At 38.8% G+C, this 17,800-nt stretch overlaps 2 protein-coding genes across 2 annotated transcripts in view; both read left to right on the forward strand.

The window, feature by feature from the left end:
• The first annotated feature begins 5,841 nt into the window (after positions 1-5,841).
• LOC103076465 (zinc finger protein 709-like) lies at positions 5,842-8,157 on the forward strand. Its single transcript, XM_082931195.1, is given in 5 exon segments — positions 5,842-5,962; positions 6,164-6,224; positions 6,609-7,916; positions 7,918-8,015; positions 8,018-8,157. Coding segments are annotated over 5 exon segments (1,641 nt in total). The 5' UTR covers positions 5,842-5,928.
• Positions 8,158-14,069: 5,912 nt separating this feature from the next.
• The window catches only part of LOC103088837 (zinc finger protein 709-like), a 12,156-nt gene continuing 8,425 nt past the window's right edge, over positions 14,070-17,800 (forward strand). The window contains exons 1-3 of the mRNA XM_007461120.1: positions 14,070-14,147; positions 14,266-14,973; positions 15,417-15,512. Of these exons, the coding sequence (XP_007461182.1) occupies positions 14,070-14,147; positions 14,266-14,973; positions 15,417-15,512 (882 nt within the window). The remainder of the gene's footprint in view (positions 14,148-14,265; positions 14,974-15,416; positions 15,513-17,800) is intronic.

Consider the following 17,800-nt stretch of genomic DNA (forward strand, 5'->3'; position numbering starts at 1 on the left):
GGCATCCTTGTCTCATTCCAGAATTTACTGGGAATGCTTTCAGCTTTTCACCATTGAGTGTTATGTTGGCTGTGGGTTTGCCAAAAATGGCTTTTATTATGTTGAGATATGTTCTTTCTATAACCACTTTGGTGAGAGTTTTTATCATGAATGTGTGTTAAATTTTATCAGATACTTTGTCTTCACCTGTTGAGATGATCATGTGGTTTTTGTCTTTTCTTTTGTTGATGTCATGTATTACATTGATTGATTTGTGTGTGTTGAACCATCCTTGTGACCCTGGGATGAATCCAACTTGATCATGCTGTATGGTCCTTTTTGTGTATAGTTGGATTTGATTTGATCACATTTTGTTGAGAATTTTTGCATCTGTATTCATCAAAGGTATTGGCCAGTAATTTTCTTGTTTATGTAGTGTCTTTGGTTTTGGCATCAGGGTGATGGTTGCTTTATAGAATGACTTTGGGAGTGTACCCGCCTCTTCAGTCTTTTGGAATAGTTTGATAAGGATCAGTATAAGTTCTTTGTATGTTTGGTAGAATTCCCCAGGGAAGCTCTCTGGTCCTGGACTTCTGTTTGCAGGGAGTTTTTTGTTTTTGTTTTTATATTGCAGCTTCAATTTTTTAAAATTAAATTAATTTATTTATTTTTGGCCACACCACATGGCTTGTGGGATCTTAGTTCCCTGAGCAGAGGTTGAACCCAGGCCACAGCAGTGAAAGTGTTGAGCCCTAACCACTGGACCACCAGGGGATTCGCACAGTTTCCATTTAACTCCTAGTGCTTGATCTGTTCAAATTATCTCTTTCTTCTTGACTCAATTTGGGTAGGCTGTATATTTCTAGGAACTTGTACATTTCTTCTAGGTTGTCCATTTTGTGGGCATATACTTGTTTATAGTATTCTCTTATGATTTTTTTGTATTGCTGTGGTATTGGTTGTTGTTTTTCCCCTTTCATTTCTCATTTTGTTTCTTTGGGTCCTCTCTCTTTTCCTTTTCGTGAGCTTGGCTAGAGGTTTGTTGATTTTTTTTATCTTTTCAAAAAACCAGGTCTCAGTTTTATTGGTCTTTTCTAATTTTTTTTTTTAATTTCTATTTACTTCCTCTCTGATCTTTATTATTTTCCTCTTTCTGTGACTTTAGGTTTTGTTTATTCTTTTTCTAATCTTTGTAAATAGGTTAGGTTATTTATTTGGGATTTGTTGTTTTTGTTTAAAGAAGCCCTGTATCACTATGAAATTCCCTCATAGAACTGCTTTTGCTGCATCTCATAGATTATGTATGGCTGTGTTTTCATTTTCATTTTTCTTGAGGTATTCTTTAATTTCCTCTTGGATTTCATTGTTGACCCATTGGTTTTTTTAGGGACATGTTGTTTTTAGTCTCCATGTAATCATTTTTTTCTCGTTTTTCTTTCTGTGCTTCATTTCTGGTTTCATGCTGTTGTGGTCACAAAAGATGCTTGAAATAATTTCTGTCGTCTTAAATTTGTTGAGCCTTGTTTTTTGTTCTACTATGTGGTTTATCCTAGAGAATGTCCATGTGCGCTTGAAAAGAATGTGTATTCTGGTTTCTTTGGATGTAGTGTCCTATATATAGCTATTAAGTCTAACTATTGTGTCATTCAGAATCTCTGTTGCCTTACTGATTTTCTATCTGGAAGATCTGTCCATTGATGCCACTGGGGTGTTAAACTCTCCTACCATCAATTTCTCCTTTTATGTCTGCTCGTATTTGTTTTATGTATTTAGATGCTCCTACATTGGGTGCATATATGTTAATGAGTGCAATATCCTCTTCTTGTATTGATCCTTTTATCATTATCTAGTGTCCTTCTTTGTCTTTCTTTATTGCCTTTGTTTTAAAGTCTATTTTGTCTGATATGAGTATTGCTACCCCTACTTTCTTGTAATTTCCATTTGTATGAAATATCTTTTTCCATTCCCTTACTTTCAATGTTTATGTTACTTTTGCCGTAAATCGGGTCTCTTGTAGGCAGCATATTGAAAGTTCTTGTTTTATTATCCAATTTACCACTCTGTCTTTTGATCTGTCTTTTTTTTTTTATCTGTCTTTTGATCTGTCTTTTGATTATTTATTCCATTGACACATAAAGTAGTTATTGATAAGTATGTATTTATTGACATTTAAAACCTTGTTTTCCAGTTGATTTTATATTTCTTATTTGTTCCTTTCTTCTTTTTGTTTTTCCCTTTGTAGTTTGATGGTTTTCTTTGTATTATTTCTTTGTTTTTCCCTTTGTAGTTTGATGGTTTTCTTTGTATTATGCTTGAGTTTCTTTCATTTTGGGTTTTGTGAATCTATTGTATGTTTTTGGTTTGTGGTTAGCCTGATTTTCAAGTTTGTTAACCTGTAAATGTATGTACTTGCTTTAGACTGGTAGTCATATAAGCTCAAACACATTGTAAAAGATCTACATTCTTACTCCCCTCCCACATGTTTTGTGATTTTGATGTCTTATTTTACATCTTCATGTTTATTACCCTTTTGCTGTTCCTTATAGTTATAATTGCTTTCACAGTATTCTTTTGATTCTTTTTTAATCTATGTACTGGTTTATTTAAGTGATCTTCAGTCCTCTTATATATTTACCTTTACTATTTTGATTTTCCCATTCATATAGATTCTTGCTTTTCCATTTAGAGGGGACCTTTCTATATTTCTTGTAAGATAGGCTTAGTACTGCTGTATTCTTTTAGTTTTTGCTTTTCTGAGAAATTCTATATCTCTCCTTCTAGTTTAAATGATAATCTTGCTGGGTGGAGTATCCGAGGTTGCAGGTTTTTCCCTTTTAGGACTTTCAGTGTATCTTGCCACTCCTTCTGCCTGCAAAGCTTCTGTAGAGAAATCAGCTGATAGCCTTATGTGGATTCCCTTGTGATTGACTCTTTGGCTTTCTCTTGTTGCCTTTAGAATCCTTTCTTTATCTTAACTTCTTCCCATTTTAATTATGATATATCTTAGAGCAGGTCTGTTTGGGTTCATCTTGTTTGGGACCCTCTGTGCTTCCTGTACCTGGATCTCTGTTTCCTTCTTTAGGTTTAGGATGTTTTCAGCCATAATTTATTCAATACTTTTTCAATCCCCTTTTCTCTTTCTTCTCCTTCTTGGATTCTATTATGTGTAAATTGGCATGTTTTATATTGTTCCATACATCTCATATCTTGCTTTCATATTTTTCATTTGTTTTTCTGTCTGCTGTTCTGATTGGGTGATTTCCATTATTCTTTCTTCAGGTCACTTGTTCATTGTTCTGCATTACTAAGTTTGCTATTTATTATGTTTAACTCAGTATTCCTATTGGCAATGGAGTTGTCTAATGTTGATTGGCTCATCTTTATAGTTTCTAGTTCCTTGTTGCAGTGATCCACATTTTTATTGGTAGCCTTTCTTAATACCTTCAGCATTTTTATTACCTCCTTTTTTAACTTGGGGTTTGGTAGACTGGAGAGGTCTATTTCATTGTTTGTTCTTTAAGGGGATTTTTCTTGTTCTTTTATTTGGGAGTAGTTCCTCTGCTATTTCATTTCTCTTATATTTCTCTGACTCTGTCAGTTTAGGAGAAACAGTTATCTACTGTGGTCTTGCAGGGCTGATGTTTTGTGGGAGTGTCCCTGTGTAGACTGCTTGAGTCCAATATTCATGGTGCAAGGGCTGTTTTTAGTATGTATGCTTGCCATTTGTCTCATCAGGTTCTGCTGGCCCTTGTTGGTGTGTTTGGCCTTGTGGTGACCAGAGACTGCACTGGATGTTTGGCGGGGCCTCCTTTTTGCTCTGTGGTTGTCACACGTGTGTTGGGGGCAGGGTCTGCTCTCTAGTTGCTGGAATAGAAGCTCCTAGATCCGGTTCTAAGCTGTGGTGTGAGGTAGGTGACACTGGAGGCCTCCCACTGGGAGAGGAGCTGCTTCATCTTCATCCCCAGGAGATGTCTGTGGGATGTGTGATTCTGTGATGCTACTTGCCACCTGGTGTGCGTACCCATAAAGATCACTGCTGCTGGCACTGCCCTTGATGGCCACCTTCCCTTGGGGGCTCTGGTAATCAGGTTAGAGATTCCTTAGGCGTGTATGCATGCCCACAGGGCCACCAGTGTTTAAACCCACAGAGTCATGTCCCCTGAGCCAGCAGATAGTCGGCTCAGGTGGCTCTCAGGCAAGCACAAGCAGTCCCAGTCCCAAAATCTGTTGGAACAAGAACCCGCTGAAGCTGCATCCCAGCACCCGCAGGGACTGGGACTGCCTGCAATTGGCTCAGATTTCAGCCCTGCCTCTGCTTGTGCAGGCCCACAAAGTTCAAAGAACCCACTGCAGCTAGATCCCTTCTATGAGCATGCTGACAATGAGGCTGCTATGGCAGACCTGTTCCCCTCCTGCCCGTGTTGACAATGGGGCTCCTATGGCAGACCCACTCTCTGTCCTGCTCATGCCCCCAGTTGCGACCCAGGCCACAGTCCAGGCCCTGTGGGCTGTCTCTGTGCAGGCAAACTGAGTCCTCTCCCTGGGTCTGTCCGTTGAAGCCACGTTTCTGCACCCAGTCATTGCACACACCAGCAGGCACATGTCTTGGGCTGAGAAGTGCGGGCCCGTTACCAGGACCTTCAGTTCCGATCTCTCTCTACCCTGCCAGGCTACAGGCCAGCTGCCACACTCTCCTTTTCAGCCTTTGAAGCTCCCTATCTATCCTGGTGGACCTCCCAGCTGGTGAAGGAGGTTCCCTGGCTTAGGGGACCTTTCCTTTTTTACAGCTCCCTCCCAGGGGTGCAGGTCCCATTTCAGTTCCTCTTCTCTCTTCTCCCTTCATCCTACCCAGTTATGTGGGGATCTTTCTTGCAGCTTTGGTTATTTGAGATCTTCCTCAAGCTTTAAATAGGTATTCTAAAGAAATTGTTCCACATGTAGATGTACTGGCGGGAGGAGGTGAGTTCCATGTCCCTCCACTCTTCCGTCTTGTTCTCCTCTCCTTAAATTGTTTTTTAATGTCAGCAGGGATGAGGATCGACTGTCATGGTGTGCCACATGGGCTCTTCTGACATTATTATCTCAGTGTGTATGCCTGTGTCTTCCCAGAATTGGCAGGAAGCTGCCCTGAGGCGCAGGAGTGTAGGGATTTTGTGGTTTAAGTTGTCATGCCTTCTTTGTCATGTCTGAATTCTGTTCCAAATAACTTTCTAGTCCATTAAATTGGACAGAGAGACAAAGGAGGTACTGAGTCTGTAATACATATGACACGGGGCAAAAGCAGTACTTCTCCCCAAGAATATTTTCATTCAGCCAGTTTTATCTTGTCACTTTTAATGTCCTGGAGGACTGTAGGATCTGTGACTAACTGGACCTTGTTAAATGTTACATGCCAGAGGCCTCCTGGACTCTCATGCCTGGTAATGGGAAGAGAAGAAAAAGCTTATAGTTATTCACAGTGGTTTATGCATTGAAACCTCACACAGATTTGACCCCTTGTCTCTTGGAGTGCTGGAATTGATGGGTAATAAGGAAGGAAATGAAATAATTTTTCTCATAAGGAATTGATGGTCTTAAAATGATAATATTGGTTTCATTGTATAGCATTTCTGTCATTTCCCAGTATTCTCTGAGCCCTGCCATTAGAGAGAAATAAAATGTAATGTGATCACAGTAAAAATGTGTAAATAATTTTCATGTCTTTATGGTACTGATAAATTAATGAGGAAGGAAGTATGGACAGAGGGTGAGTAAATGTTTGGAAAGGACAGAATCATACATAACCTTCCCATAAATGGAATATAGGTGTCCAGTGCTGTCACTCATCCTACTGTACACATACTTGGGATGTTTTAGGACTCAGTGACCTGTGACGATGTGGCTGTGAACTTCACCCTGGAGGAGTGGGCTCTACTGAATCCTACACAGAAGAAACTCTACAGAGATGTGATGCAGGAAACCTTTAGGAATCTGGCCTCAGTAGGTAAGGCTGGAGACTTTCCATCAGTTACTCAGGTAGAGATCAAATGCTTCTTGCTCATTGATGTTCTAAGTTGTGTAATGTGAGAAGGGAGGATGTTGGTATATAAACCAGGCATGATCACAGCTAACAATGTACATAGAGTCAAATAATATTTCTTTAATTTCCAATCTTTGGAATCATTTTACTGGGTCTGCATTTTAGGAACAAAATGGGATGATGATGACATTGAAGAGCAGTACAAAAACCAGGGGGGAAAACCAAGGTAAGTCACACTGACAATAGAAAGCATTGACTCACATGAAAATCCTGGTATATTATGAAATTTTTAAAATGTGCAAACAAAACAAATAGCCCTTTCTTCTAATTTAATTATTCTTAGAAAGTTTCTTTCAAAAATATTTTCTTAAATGTTATATAAATGTCCAGTATTTGCAAAATAATTCACTTGCAAGCAGTATTAATAAACCCTGTATTTGAATACTACTTTTCAATAGAAAGGGTGCAGTCTGTTGCAGAGCATTCAGTATATTCAATTCCTAACAATTCACACAAATTAGAAAACCACACTATTCCTATCAGTTGTAATAAATGCAATACATATAAAATGATTAATAAATCATTAATAGTGTGCTTCTCACATTTTCAGAAATCATACGGTAGTGAGATTCTCTGAGCGTAAAGACCGTAATCCATGTGGAGGAAACTTCAGCCTTATTCCACCTCTTGATCAGAACAAGAAAACTCCTGGGTTAAAACGATGTGAATGCAGTGTATGTGGAAAAGTCTTCATGCATCATTCATCTCTTAATAGGCACATGAAATGTCACATTGAACACAAACCTCAAGATTTTAAAAAATATGATCAGGTACTGTATAATACATATAAATGTAAGGAATGTGGGAAAGTTTACAAATATTACAGTTCCTTACAGAGACACAAAAGAACTCACACAGGAGAGAAACTGTATGAATTCCAGCAATGTGGAAAAAGTTTCAGTAATCATCAAGGTTTCCAAACACATGAAAGAATTCACTCTGGAGAGAAGCCCTATGAATGTAAGCAATGGGGTAAAGGTTTACGTTCTCAAAAAAGTTTCCAAAAACATGGAAGAGATCACACTGGAGAAAAACCCTGTGAATTTAAGGCATGTGAGGAAGCATTGATTAACCCCAGTTCTCTTCAAATACATGAAAGGAGTCACAGTGGAGAGAAACCATATGTGTGTAAAACATGTTGTAAAGCATTTAGTATTCCCAGATACCTTCGAGAACATGAAAGAACCCATACTGGAGAAAAACCCTATGAATGTAAAGTATGTGGGAAATCCTTCGCTTCCACTTACGTTCAAGTGCATGAAAGAGCTCACACTGGACAGAAACCCTATCAATGTCAGGAATGTGGGAAAGCCTTCGTTTGTCCCTCAGGCATTCGAAGGCACATGAGACTGCACACTGGAGAGAAACCATATAAATGTGAAGAATGTGGGAAAGCATTCAATAATCCCAGTTCTCTTCACATACACAAAAGGAATCACACTGGAGAGAAACCGTACATGTGTAAAACATGTTCTAAAGCATTTAGTATTCCCAGATATCTTCGAAAACATGAGAAAACCCATACTGGAGAAAAACCCTATGAATGTAAAATATGTGGGAAAACCTTCAGTTCCACCTATGTTCAAGTGCATGAAAGAATTCACACTGGAGAGAGACCCTATAAATGTAAGGAATGTGGGAAAGCCTACATTTCTCTCTCAGGCATTCAAAGACACATGAGCCTGCACACTGGAGAGAAACCATATAAATGTGTAGAATGTGGGAAAGCATTTATTATTCCCAGTTTTCTTCAAACACATAAAAGGACTCACACTGGCGAGAAACCGTGTGTGTGTAAAATATGTTCTAAAGCATTTCGTTTTTCCAGTTCTCTTCAAAAACATGAAAGAACTCATACTAGAAAAACCGTATGACTGTAAAATATATGGGAAAACTTTTGCTTCCACTTATGTTCAAGTGTATGAAAGAACTCACCCTGGAGAGAAGTCTTATGAACGTAGGAATGTGGGAAAGCCTACATTTCTGTCTTAGGCATTCAGAGACACATGCATACTACAGAGAAACCATGTAAATATGAAGAATGTGGGAAAGCCTTCTTTGATCTCTCTACTTTGCAAAAGCATGAAAGGGTTCACTAGATAATAAATATAGTTTTTAAAGAGCCTAGGAAAGACTTCAGTGGGCCCACATACTTATATGTGAAAACTCCCATGAGAAACAAATATAAACGTCAGTAACATGAGGTAACTTGTTGGAAAGTAATCCAAGAATAATGTTTCAGAAAATCTTCAATATAAAAGACTTGTTATAAAAATTTATAAATATATGTGTTTACTAAGGATCTTTATGAAAGTGCCTTTCTTGATGTTAGATTTGTACTAGTTACCCTCAGAAATGAATATTTAGGTGAGGTAATTCTGGAAGTCATCTTTTAATAATAATTCATAAGGTTACAAGGTAGTGATTTTTCCTTTAATCAGGTAATGATATTTTCTTTTTCCATTTTTAAGTCTTTTGGATTTATGGGTGATTAAAGTGTAGTTCTTTTTTTTTTTTTAACATCTTTATTGGAGTATAATTGCTTTACAATGGTGTGTTAGTTTCCGCTTTATAACAAAGTGAATCAGCTATACGTATACATATACCCCATAAGGTGTAGTTCTAATATGCAATTAGACTTCGTATTTGTTGGGATTTTCCTACTGGCCTTGGGTGGTAGTTCTTGGATATCCTTAATCTATTATATATACTGTACCTTTATTACAGGAAGATCTTTTCTGGGTGGTGGTGAGTATAGGAGCCTTTTTCCATTTTCCATACTGTTAAACACTTGGAATAATTTTTTTCTGTATGGCAAGGTTGTCAAAGGGTGTACATTCACGTAAATTATGTTTTTCCATTTGCTTCTTCATTCCTTCTGACTGGTATTTGGTGAATAGACTTTGAAGAAGAGAGACTTGTGATAGGACAAAAAATCTAGAGTTGGAGATATCCTGCCTGTGAGTAATATTAGGACCCAGATTTTCCACAATCTATCCCCTTTGTGGTTCAATGTTAGAATTAACCAATAGCGTCACCTGTGTGCAATTGAAAGGCATCAGATGAGAAGAAGGCATACTTCAGATTTTGGAGCCACCATGCTGGGAGAGAGACAGATACCTAGGAGGTTTGAGGACACCACCTTTCATCCTATTTTCCAGATTCTGTGCCTTTGTATTCAAGAGTATCCTCAAAACCACCACCAACTGTTTGATTTCTATTATCAGAAGTATAGTTTTCCTCTGATGTCTTCACAATTCTACATCAAAATCTGTTAGAGTTTGAATTTTTCTGTGAAGCCTTCTGTGTCCACTTGGAAAATAATTCAGAATTTCATGGTTTGGAGTATTGTTTGATTACCCTCTTCTGTAGATTATAGCTTCATCATGTCTAACTTGGGTAGGAAACACCTTATGCTGTTAACATTGCTGGTGAGTATGTTTTCCTGATACACCATGACATTCACAATGGTGCGGCGATGAACAATGACATGGGAGTTTGCTGCATTGTGCAGTGGCTGCCTTGACCCACTCCTTCTATATGAGAATAAGCCCCTTCCTCATATCAAGAAAAGTATGGGTGCTTTCTGTTACTGGTAGCTGAATATAACCCCTCTTTGTTTTCAGTTATGTTTGATTGTACATGATTAAAAGTATGTTCATTTTTTGGTGAAAGAAATGATTCTGTAGTTGTTTTGGAGAAATATTTTATCAACTCTTTCCTAAGCTTTCGTATGCTAACAAATACTGTGGTTTATCTTTCCTCAGAATATATTTTAAAATACCCATTATAATTATGGATATTCAGATAAATTTGCAATTTTCTTCATTTAATCATTATATTTTTGCATTAGTATTATCATGTTCAAGTATTTTTTTCTCAGAGAAATTTTACTTTTTTGTAGTTAAAATTTTTGATTTGAAATTCATTTCACATTCACTCTTAATACCAAAAATGTAAAAAATTTTCAGTGCCCTCTGCCACTGACCCATAGAATCACACCTGTAGTCAAAGAGGGGAGTAGAGGGGGCTTCCCTGGTGGCGCAATGGTTGAGAGTCTGCCTGCCAATGCAGGGGACACGGGTTCGTGCCCCGGTCTGGGAGGATCCCACATGCCGTGGAGCGGCTGGGCCCTGAGCCATGGCCGCTGAGCCTGCGTGTCCGGAGCCTGTGCTCCGCAACGGGAGAGGCCACAGCAGTGAGAGGCCCACGTACCACAAAAAAAAAAAAAAAAAAAAGGGAGTATAATGAATTTTAATAAGAATGAACACAGACCACAAGGACTGTGAAGTATAATAGCAACAGGATGCTGAAATGGACTTCTTATAGGATTTTGACTCTTGTTAGAGGATATGATTTCTATTTAAGCAAGCAAGATGTTTTTCTGTATTGAATGCTGTGAGGAGGTAAACTTTTCTCTCATTGGTGATCATAATTGTTGTTTTCTAGAAGGTAAAAACGAGAATTAGAGCGAAAGTTTTTTCATAAGACATTCCAGTCAGTCATATTAGTAAGAAAAGGAACGTACTGATCATTTTTATGATTTGGAACTTTTATCTTTTACCATTTTTAGAGATAGTGTTACAAAATATTCATATAAATGTCTTGATCCTTCATGGCCACTGAGTGCCTTGATGAAGGAGGTGTGTGACATTTTTGTTTTCAACAGGAAAAGACTTGGCCTTACAAAGAATACAGGCCAGCTCCTGGTCCTTTGGAACAGCTTTTGCCCTTCCTACTTGTTATCTAAACACTGATGTATTTCCTGAGGTACCAAGCAGTGCCTCAGTTATAATATATAAATTTACTGTTTAGTATACTATGTAATATTTTTAATATCTCCTTTATGACTCAAGTGAGGCCTATAAGTTTTGGTAATTTGTGTCATTTCATGTAATATCATAATTGAGTATAAAAGGAGATATGGGAAATTTTTAATGTTTTTTCCTTTAAGCAGGACGCCTCTCGTTTCGATGATCCACAAAGCCCACAGCACATTTTGCTGTTCACAGGTTTCATTTCCATATGCTTAGACTTCCAGCACATTTTCTGGAAACCTGGAAAATAAAAGTAACAACTTCACTTTTTATTAAAGAGCAGAAGAAATTAAATATTTTCCATGGTGTTTAGTGTTAAGTAAAAACCAGGAGAGAAATATACAAGGACAGTTGTATGAAGCATAAGGAGTAGTAAAAGGGAAGGTTGTAGTGATATACACCTATGATATACACCATGACTAAAACACTCAGAATAACAGGAATAGAAAGAAATTTCTTAACCTCATAATGAACATCTGTGGAAAACCCAAAGCTAATGTTTTTAATGATGAAAGATTGGATGCTTTCATCTGAAGATATGGAACAAAACAAGGATATCTGGTCTTGCCACTTCTATTTGAGAATGTATAGAGATTTTAGCCAAAACTATTATACAAGAAAAGGCAATAAAATGCTTAAAGATTGGTTAGGAAGATGAAAAACTATTTCCATTTCCAGATGAGATATTGTCTATTCAGAAAAGACTAAAGAATTTTTTTTTTAAAGTATTAGAACTCATTATTGAGTTCAGCAGAGTGATAATATACAAGGTCAAAATATAATAATTAGTGTATTTCTATACACTTGGAATGATATAATGAAACCAAGACATGCATTTCTAATAAGATGAAAAAATAATTAGGAATAAATTTAGCAAAAGGAATACAAAATGAATACTCAGAAAACTACAAAGCATGGTCAACATAAATAAATTAATGTAAGATAAATGTGAAAACATCCTAATTTCTTGGATCAGAATATTTAACACTGTTGAAATGGCACTTTGTGGTTTCATTGGTATGCGGTACCTAGAGTTGTTGAATTCCTAGAGACAAAAAGTAGAATAGTTTTTGCCAGGGGCTGGCAATGGGAGAATGAGGACTTGTCTTACGGATGTAAAAAATTAATAAACAGAAACCTAAATTAAATAGGAGACCAGAAGGGAAGCTATCACACCCTATGAGGATAGCTGAGCCCAACAGAAAGAAGGAGGGCTTTCTCTTCTTGCCTCAAGATCTTGGCCAGTGAGAAACTGTCATAACTCAGCCAATGAAAAGCCACTGTATTTTGAACCCTCAGTTGCTCAGATCATTCTTTGTTTATGATAGCCCTCCGAACATCCTTTTCCCTTCTTTAAAAGAGTTGTCTCCTTGCTCCAGGGATCTCGCATGCCAAGGTTGCAGATCCCAAATTACAATTCTTTGCTCGTCCTGGATAAACCCATATTTTGCTGGAGAAATAACTGGCAGTCTATTTGTTTAGACTCAACATGTTTGTGGAAGATGAAAATTGTCTGGAGATTGGTTTCACAATGGCAGTGTATTACATAGTACTGAACTATACACTTAAAAGTGGTGAACATGTACATTTTATGGTATGTGTATATTACTACAATTATAAGTAAATTTTTTAGGGCAAGAGAGTGAAAACACAACCCACAGAATGGAAGAAAATTTTGCCAATCTTATATCTGAAAAGGAACTTGTAATGAAAATATCTAGACATAACAATTTATAAAAATCAAATAATTCAATTTAAATATGACAAAGGATCTGAATACACAGTTTTCCAAGTAAAATACACAAATATTCAAGGGCATATGAAAAGATTCTGGATATCATTAGTCATCAAGGACATGCAAATCAAAACCACAGTGAGATTCCACTTGACAATTAGGATGGCTAAAATTAAAAAGTGAGGCAATAAATTTTATCGAGGATACATGGAGAAATTTGAACTCTCATATGGGGTGGAATGAAGATAAAATGGCGAAGCTGCTCTGGATAAAGGTCTGGGAGATCCTTAAATATTAAACCTAGAATTATCATATGACCCATCAATCCCACCTAGGTACATGCTCAAGAAAATGAAAACACATGTTTGATCAAAACTTACATATGAATTTTGTAGTAACATGATTCATAGTGAGCAAAAGGGAGAAACATCCAAATGTCAATTAACAGGTGAATAGATAAACACAACATGTCTTATCCAATCAGTAGAATATTATTCTGACATAAAACGAAGGAAATATTCACGCATAGTTGTCTCTTGAAGAAATTATGCTGAGTGAATGAAGTCCTTCAAAAGGCCATATATAATTCTTAATATGAAAGAGCAGAATATGGAAATAGAAAGTAGAGTAGTGGTTTTCTAGGCTGGGGGATTGGAATAGGAGGATAAGAAGATTAGCAGTGATAGCTAAAGGGCAGAAGAGTTTCTTTTTGAAGTAACAAAAATCCTCAAAAATTGTGATAATTGTGTGTATCTGCAAATATACTGAAACCATTAAAATGTACACTTAATAGATGCCTTCTAAAGTATGTGCATTATATCTCCATAAAGCTGTTCAAATAAATCAATGCATGAAGTATTTTGCAATGTAAAAGAGTTTGCAGTTCAATCTCTTGGGAATATAAGACTTTCCAGGTTAAACACATCCATCACCTCAGTTAGTCACCTTTATTTTTGTTTGCATGGTGAGTATGCTTAAGATCCACTCTCTCAGCAAATATCTATTATACAATACAGTGTAAGTATCAGAATCATCATGTTTTAATCTTTAGATGCAATTTTATTATATTTCAATAAAGATGGGGGCAGGAAGAGTTTCTAGGTGCATTCCAATTTTAAGTACAATTTATAGTTTTTCTTGTCAGTGGAAATAGGAAGACAATTGCCATATATATATATATGTATGTATATATATGTGTGTGTATATATATATTTATATATATATATATATATATATATATTATAGCTGTTGACATTTCAAGGTTTTCTAGGCACACAGGGAACACTGATCTAAAATAAATTTCCTTCCAGTGTAACATGTGCGCCTGAGAAGTTAATGCACACACCTCACAGCCTGTGGTTTGACTGAGATTTGTACTGGCACCCAGCTGACTGATTCAGACCTCCTACCAGAGCCAAGTGCGCTGGGATTAGGTACCTTAAGTACTTAATGAGTGGGGATGGGGCAGGGGTGGGTGGAAGGTTCAGCGCTGTCAAGGACCAAAGATGAAAATGGAGCCAGCCCTTTACTACAGATGGTGAGTTCACATTTAAATGTCTGCGTTTCTTAAGAAGCACAGCTCCATGAATGGCCATACAGCCAGCCTTACACCAAGCCCTTGAGCCCTGGAAGACATAAAACCTTGTTCCAGGCAGGGCAGGCCTGAGCCATCCTCTTATCTGTACTTGCTCCGTCTTGAAATTGAGTCAGGAATCCCAGTGCACGAGGAGCTGCGGAAGACAGCAGAGACAATCCCGGGACAGGAAAAATTTCTGTCACAAAGCAAAAGTGCCAGGCGGGGACAGGTCCCATCCCAACGGCGGAAAGTGGTTCCGCTGACTCAGGCTTCCTCTCGCAGGCTGTCACTCAGGCATGAGGGGGTGGGGCACTGGGACCTGTCCAATCAGGAGGCCGGTGAGGCGGGTGGGCGGGGCGACGCGGTGCACCGGCGTGGACGTCGGTTCTTCCCACCGCATTGGGCTGGCGGCTTACCTACCCTTCAGGGTCTTTGGAAGAGCTTCCGTCTCTTCTGTTCTGCTCTGACCTGCTGTGGTGGTTGGAGTCGAGGGAAGGGCGCAGGAAGACCTAGGAAACTTCGCAATGGTGAGTGTGCTGCCCCGGGGAGCGGAGACGGGGCGGAGGGACTGGTTGGAAGCTCCCGGAACCGGCCTCTTCGCGGTCAACTCCGGAGTCTGCGGACCCGAATCCACCGGGGGCGCCGCGCGGGCCTCAGTCCCCTCCGATTTGCAGCATGGGGGCTGACCCGGCAGCCGGGACCCGGTCCATGCGGGTGGCGTCTTCAGCCCGACCCCGGAGCCTCTCCGGGCAACTCTGCACCCGCAGCCCCGTGTCTCTTCCAGATTGTGCGTTGACCACGGGGAGGGTCATTAAGGGACCATTCTGTTTACTATAGTAGAGGGACCAACTGTAATGTCCCTTGTCCTTTTAGTTTGAAAGGAGGCTTTCATTTTTTATGGATTACAAGTTTATATCCATTACTGTTTAAAGGATCAGATCTTGCAGTAGTTTCCTTTGTAGAAAAGTGTAAACTCCTAAGGGAGGAAAGTATCTCAGGACTCCCTGCCCGCATATCCTCCTACACTCTTACGCTGTTAACTCCAGCCACCCTCAGATAACTAGTTTTGATTACTATTTCATCATCCTTTTAGTGTTTCTTTATACACAAACAATCCAGTGCGAATGCCTGTTTTCCTTACAGTTTTTGTTCTTGGAATGATTACTTGGGATCCGCATATTTGATGTTTGACTACTGAAAGTTAAGCCTCACCCCTCCCTTTTCCCCTAGTGCTTCTTACCTGGACGGGCTGATAAGAAAGCCTGGAGGCTCCTGCCCTGTGAGCTGCTGTTTGCTGGGGTCTCCTCCTGTGCGCTGTGCTGCCCTGTATTGCATTGTTGACCCCACCAAGCCTTGGTTGTATACACTTAGAACTCCGAGCTGGCAGTTTCTGTTAATCCCTTGTACCTTGGGAGCAGGAATATGAGAATGGGGCCCTCCTTCCAGTGGTCCTGGGTTGATGTCTGAGCTGGAACCTATCTGTGTTTAGAGTGAAGGTGTGACTGAGGCTGGGTGTTGAGGGAAGGACTGGGTGAGTAGGAGGATGATTATACCCTGTGAATGAGGTGAGCCCAAAAGACAGTCACTACTTAGAGAGCAGTTACTTCAAAGAAAGTGAAAGAAAAGAGACAGGGAAAAGCAGCTAGTAGGTGGTGAGATTCCAGAAGGCTCACCAAAACTTTTTAAATAACTTTTAAGAGGCTGTTGCCCCTTCATCTATTACAGCAAGGCTCCTTACCCTCTGGGTTATGATGGACAACACCCACCGTCTCAGTTTGGCACAGCAAAGAGATTAGTTCAAACCCAACATAAGTGAGTTCCTTAAATTCTATAAAGCAATCAGTGCCATGAGGAGGCCTCTAACCCTGCTGGCAGTGATGGGAGGCCCTCTGGAGGAGGGCCTTAAGTTGCCATAGGCTTCTGATGCAAGGCACTGCCCAGGTCCCATCTTAATATGCCATTAAAGCTGTAATTGTCTCCATGTACTGGGATCTCTTAAAAATAGAGGGCTCCACTGAGGTGCCTGTTATGGCTTTGGTACTGGAAAGAGCATCCCAGTCACCTCAGACTGACTACTCATACCTACTTGTTATATGATGGAGCTAAACCTTGGCCCTCTGGCTTATGCCTCCCAGTGGAGAGATGACATTTCTTTCTACTGTCCTTTGAAACATGCTGTGGTGGTGGAGGAGCCATTGTCTCCAACACCTTGTTTCCCTGGGTAGTTGCTTGGGATTAACTGAATGCACAGGTCTGGGGAAGTGCATAGACTAAGGATGACAGTACACCCTGAGGTATTGTCAGGGTGTATTGGAACTCAGTGGAGAGTTGCTGCCCTTCATCCCTCAACTGGGACAGCCTTGGTAGATAAGCACACCCATGGTTCACCACACCTAAGGAAAAATCAGGAAGTCCTCAGGGGTGAGCTGTACAGATCTGTCATCGTCTTCTTCTTTTGGTGTAGACTTCAGCGTTTTTAGATCAGTTTTAGGTTTAGAGAAGAATTGAACAGAAATTATAGAGAGTTCTCACATAACCCTTCTCCATCCATACAGTATTCACTGTTTTTTAAATCTTGTAGAACTGCTACATTTGTTAGAATTGCTGAACCAATACTGATGCATTAAAAGTGCACAGGTTGTATTAGTGTGGACCTTTTGTATTGTGTTATGTAATGTATGGATTTGACAAATATACAATATGTGTCCATCATTTATGCACATGTAGTGTAATTTTACTTACATAAAAATACTCTGTGCTCAACCTGTTGATTCATCTCTTTCTCTAACCCTCAAATCCTTTAAAACAAAAGCCAAAAATCTTCACAGCCAAAGATATTTTTATGGTCTCATGCTTTTGTTTTTTCCAGAACCTCATATACTTGGCACCATACAGTATATAACCTTGTTAGATTGGCTTCTTTCACTTAGCAATATACTTTTAAGCTTCCTCCATGTATTTTCAAAGCTTGATACTTCATTTCTTTTTATCACCAAAGAGTATTTCATTGCACTGATCATTTATTTATTAGACTCTTGAAGTATATCTTGCTTAACTCTAATTCTTGCCAATTATGAATAAAACCTCTACAGATTTTTGTGTACAGGTTTTCTGTGAACATAAGATTTCAATTCATTTGGACAAATAGCAAGGAGTGTAATTGCTGAATCTTACTATACATAATAAGAGTATATTTTTTGAAAGAAAGCTCCTGTCTTTCATTGTTAGGGTACCAATTTCCTTTCACCTTAGCAATGAATGAGGATTATCTTCCCATCTTCACCAGTATTTGGCGTTCTGAGTATTTTGAATTATAGCCATTTATAAGTGTGTCGTGATACCTCATTGTTGTTTACTCAATTTCCCATTGACATTTGATGTGGAGTGTTTTCATGTAGCATATTTCTTTTTGGTGTATCTTCTTTAGGGAGCTGTTTGTTCAGATCTTTTGCCCATTTTTAATTAGGTTGTTTTTCTTCTTACTGTTGAGCTTTAAGAGTTCTTTGCATCTGTTGGATACCAGTCATTTATCAGATAAATGTCTTGCAAAGATTTTCTCCTACTCTCTGACTTGTCTTTTCATTTTCTTAACATTTTTCTTTCTCAGAGCAGGA

The sequence above is a fragment of the Lipotes vexillifer genome, unplaced genomic scaffold (assembly GCF_000442215.2).
Source record: "Lipotes vexillifer unplaced genomic scaffold, Lipotes_vexillifer_v1.1 scaffold469, whole genome shotgun sequence".
NCBI lineage: Eukaryota > Metazoa > Chordata > Mammalia > Artiodactyla > Lipotidae > Lipotes > Lipotes vexillifer.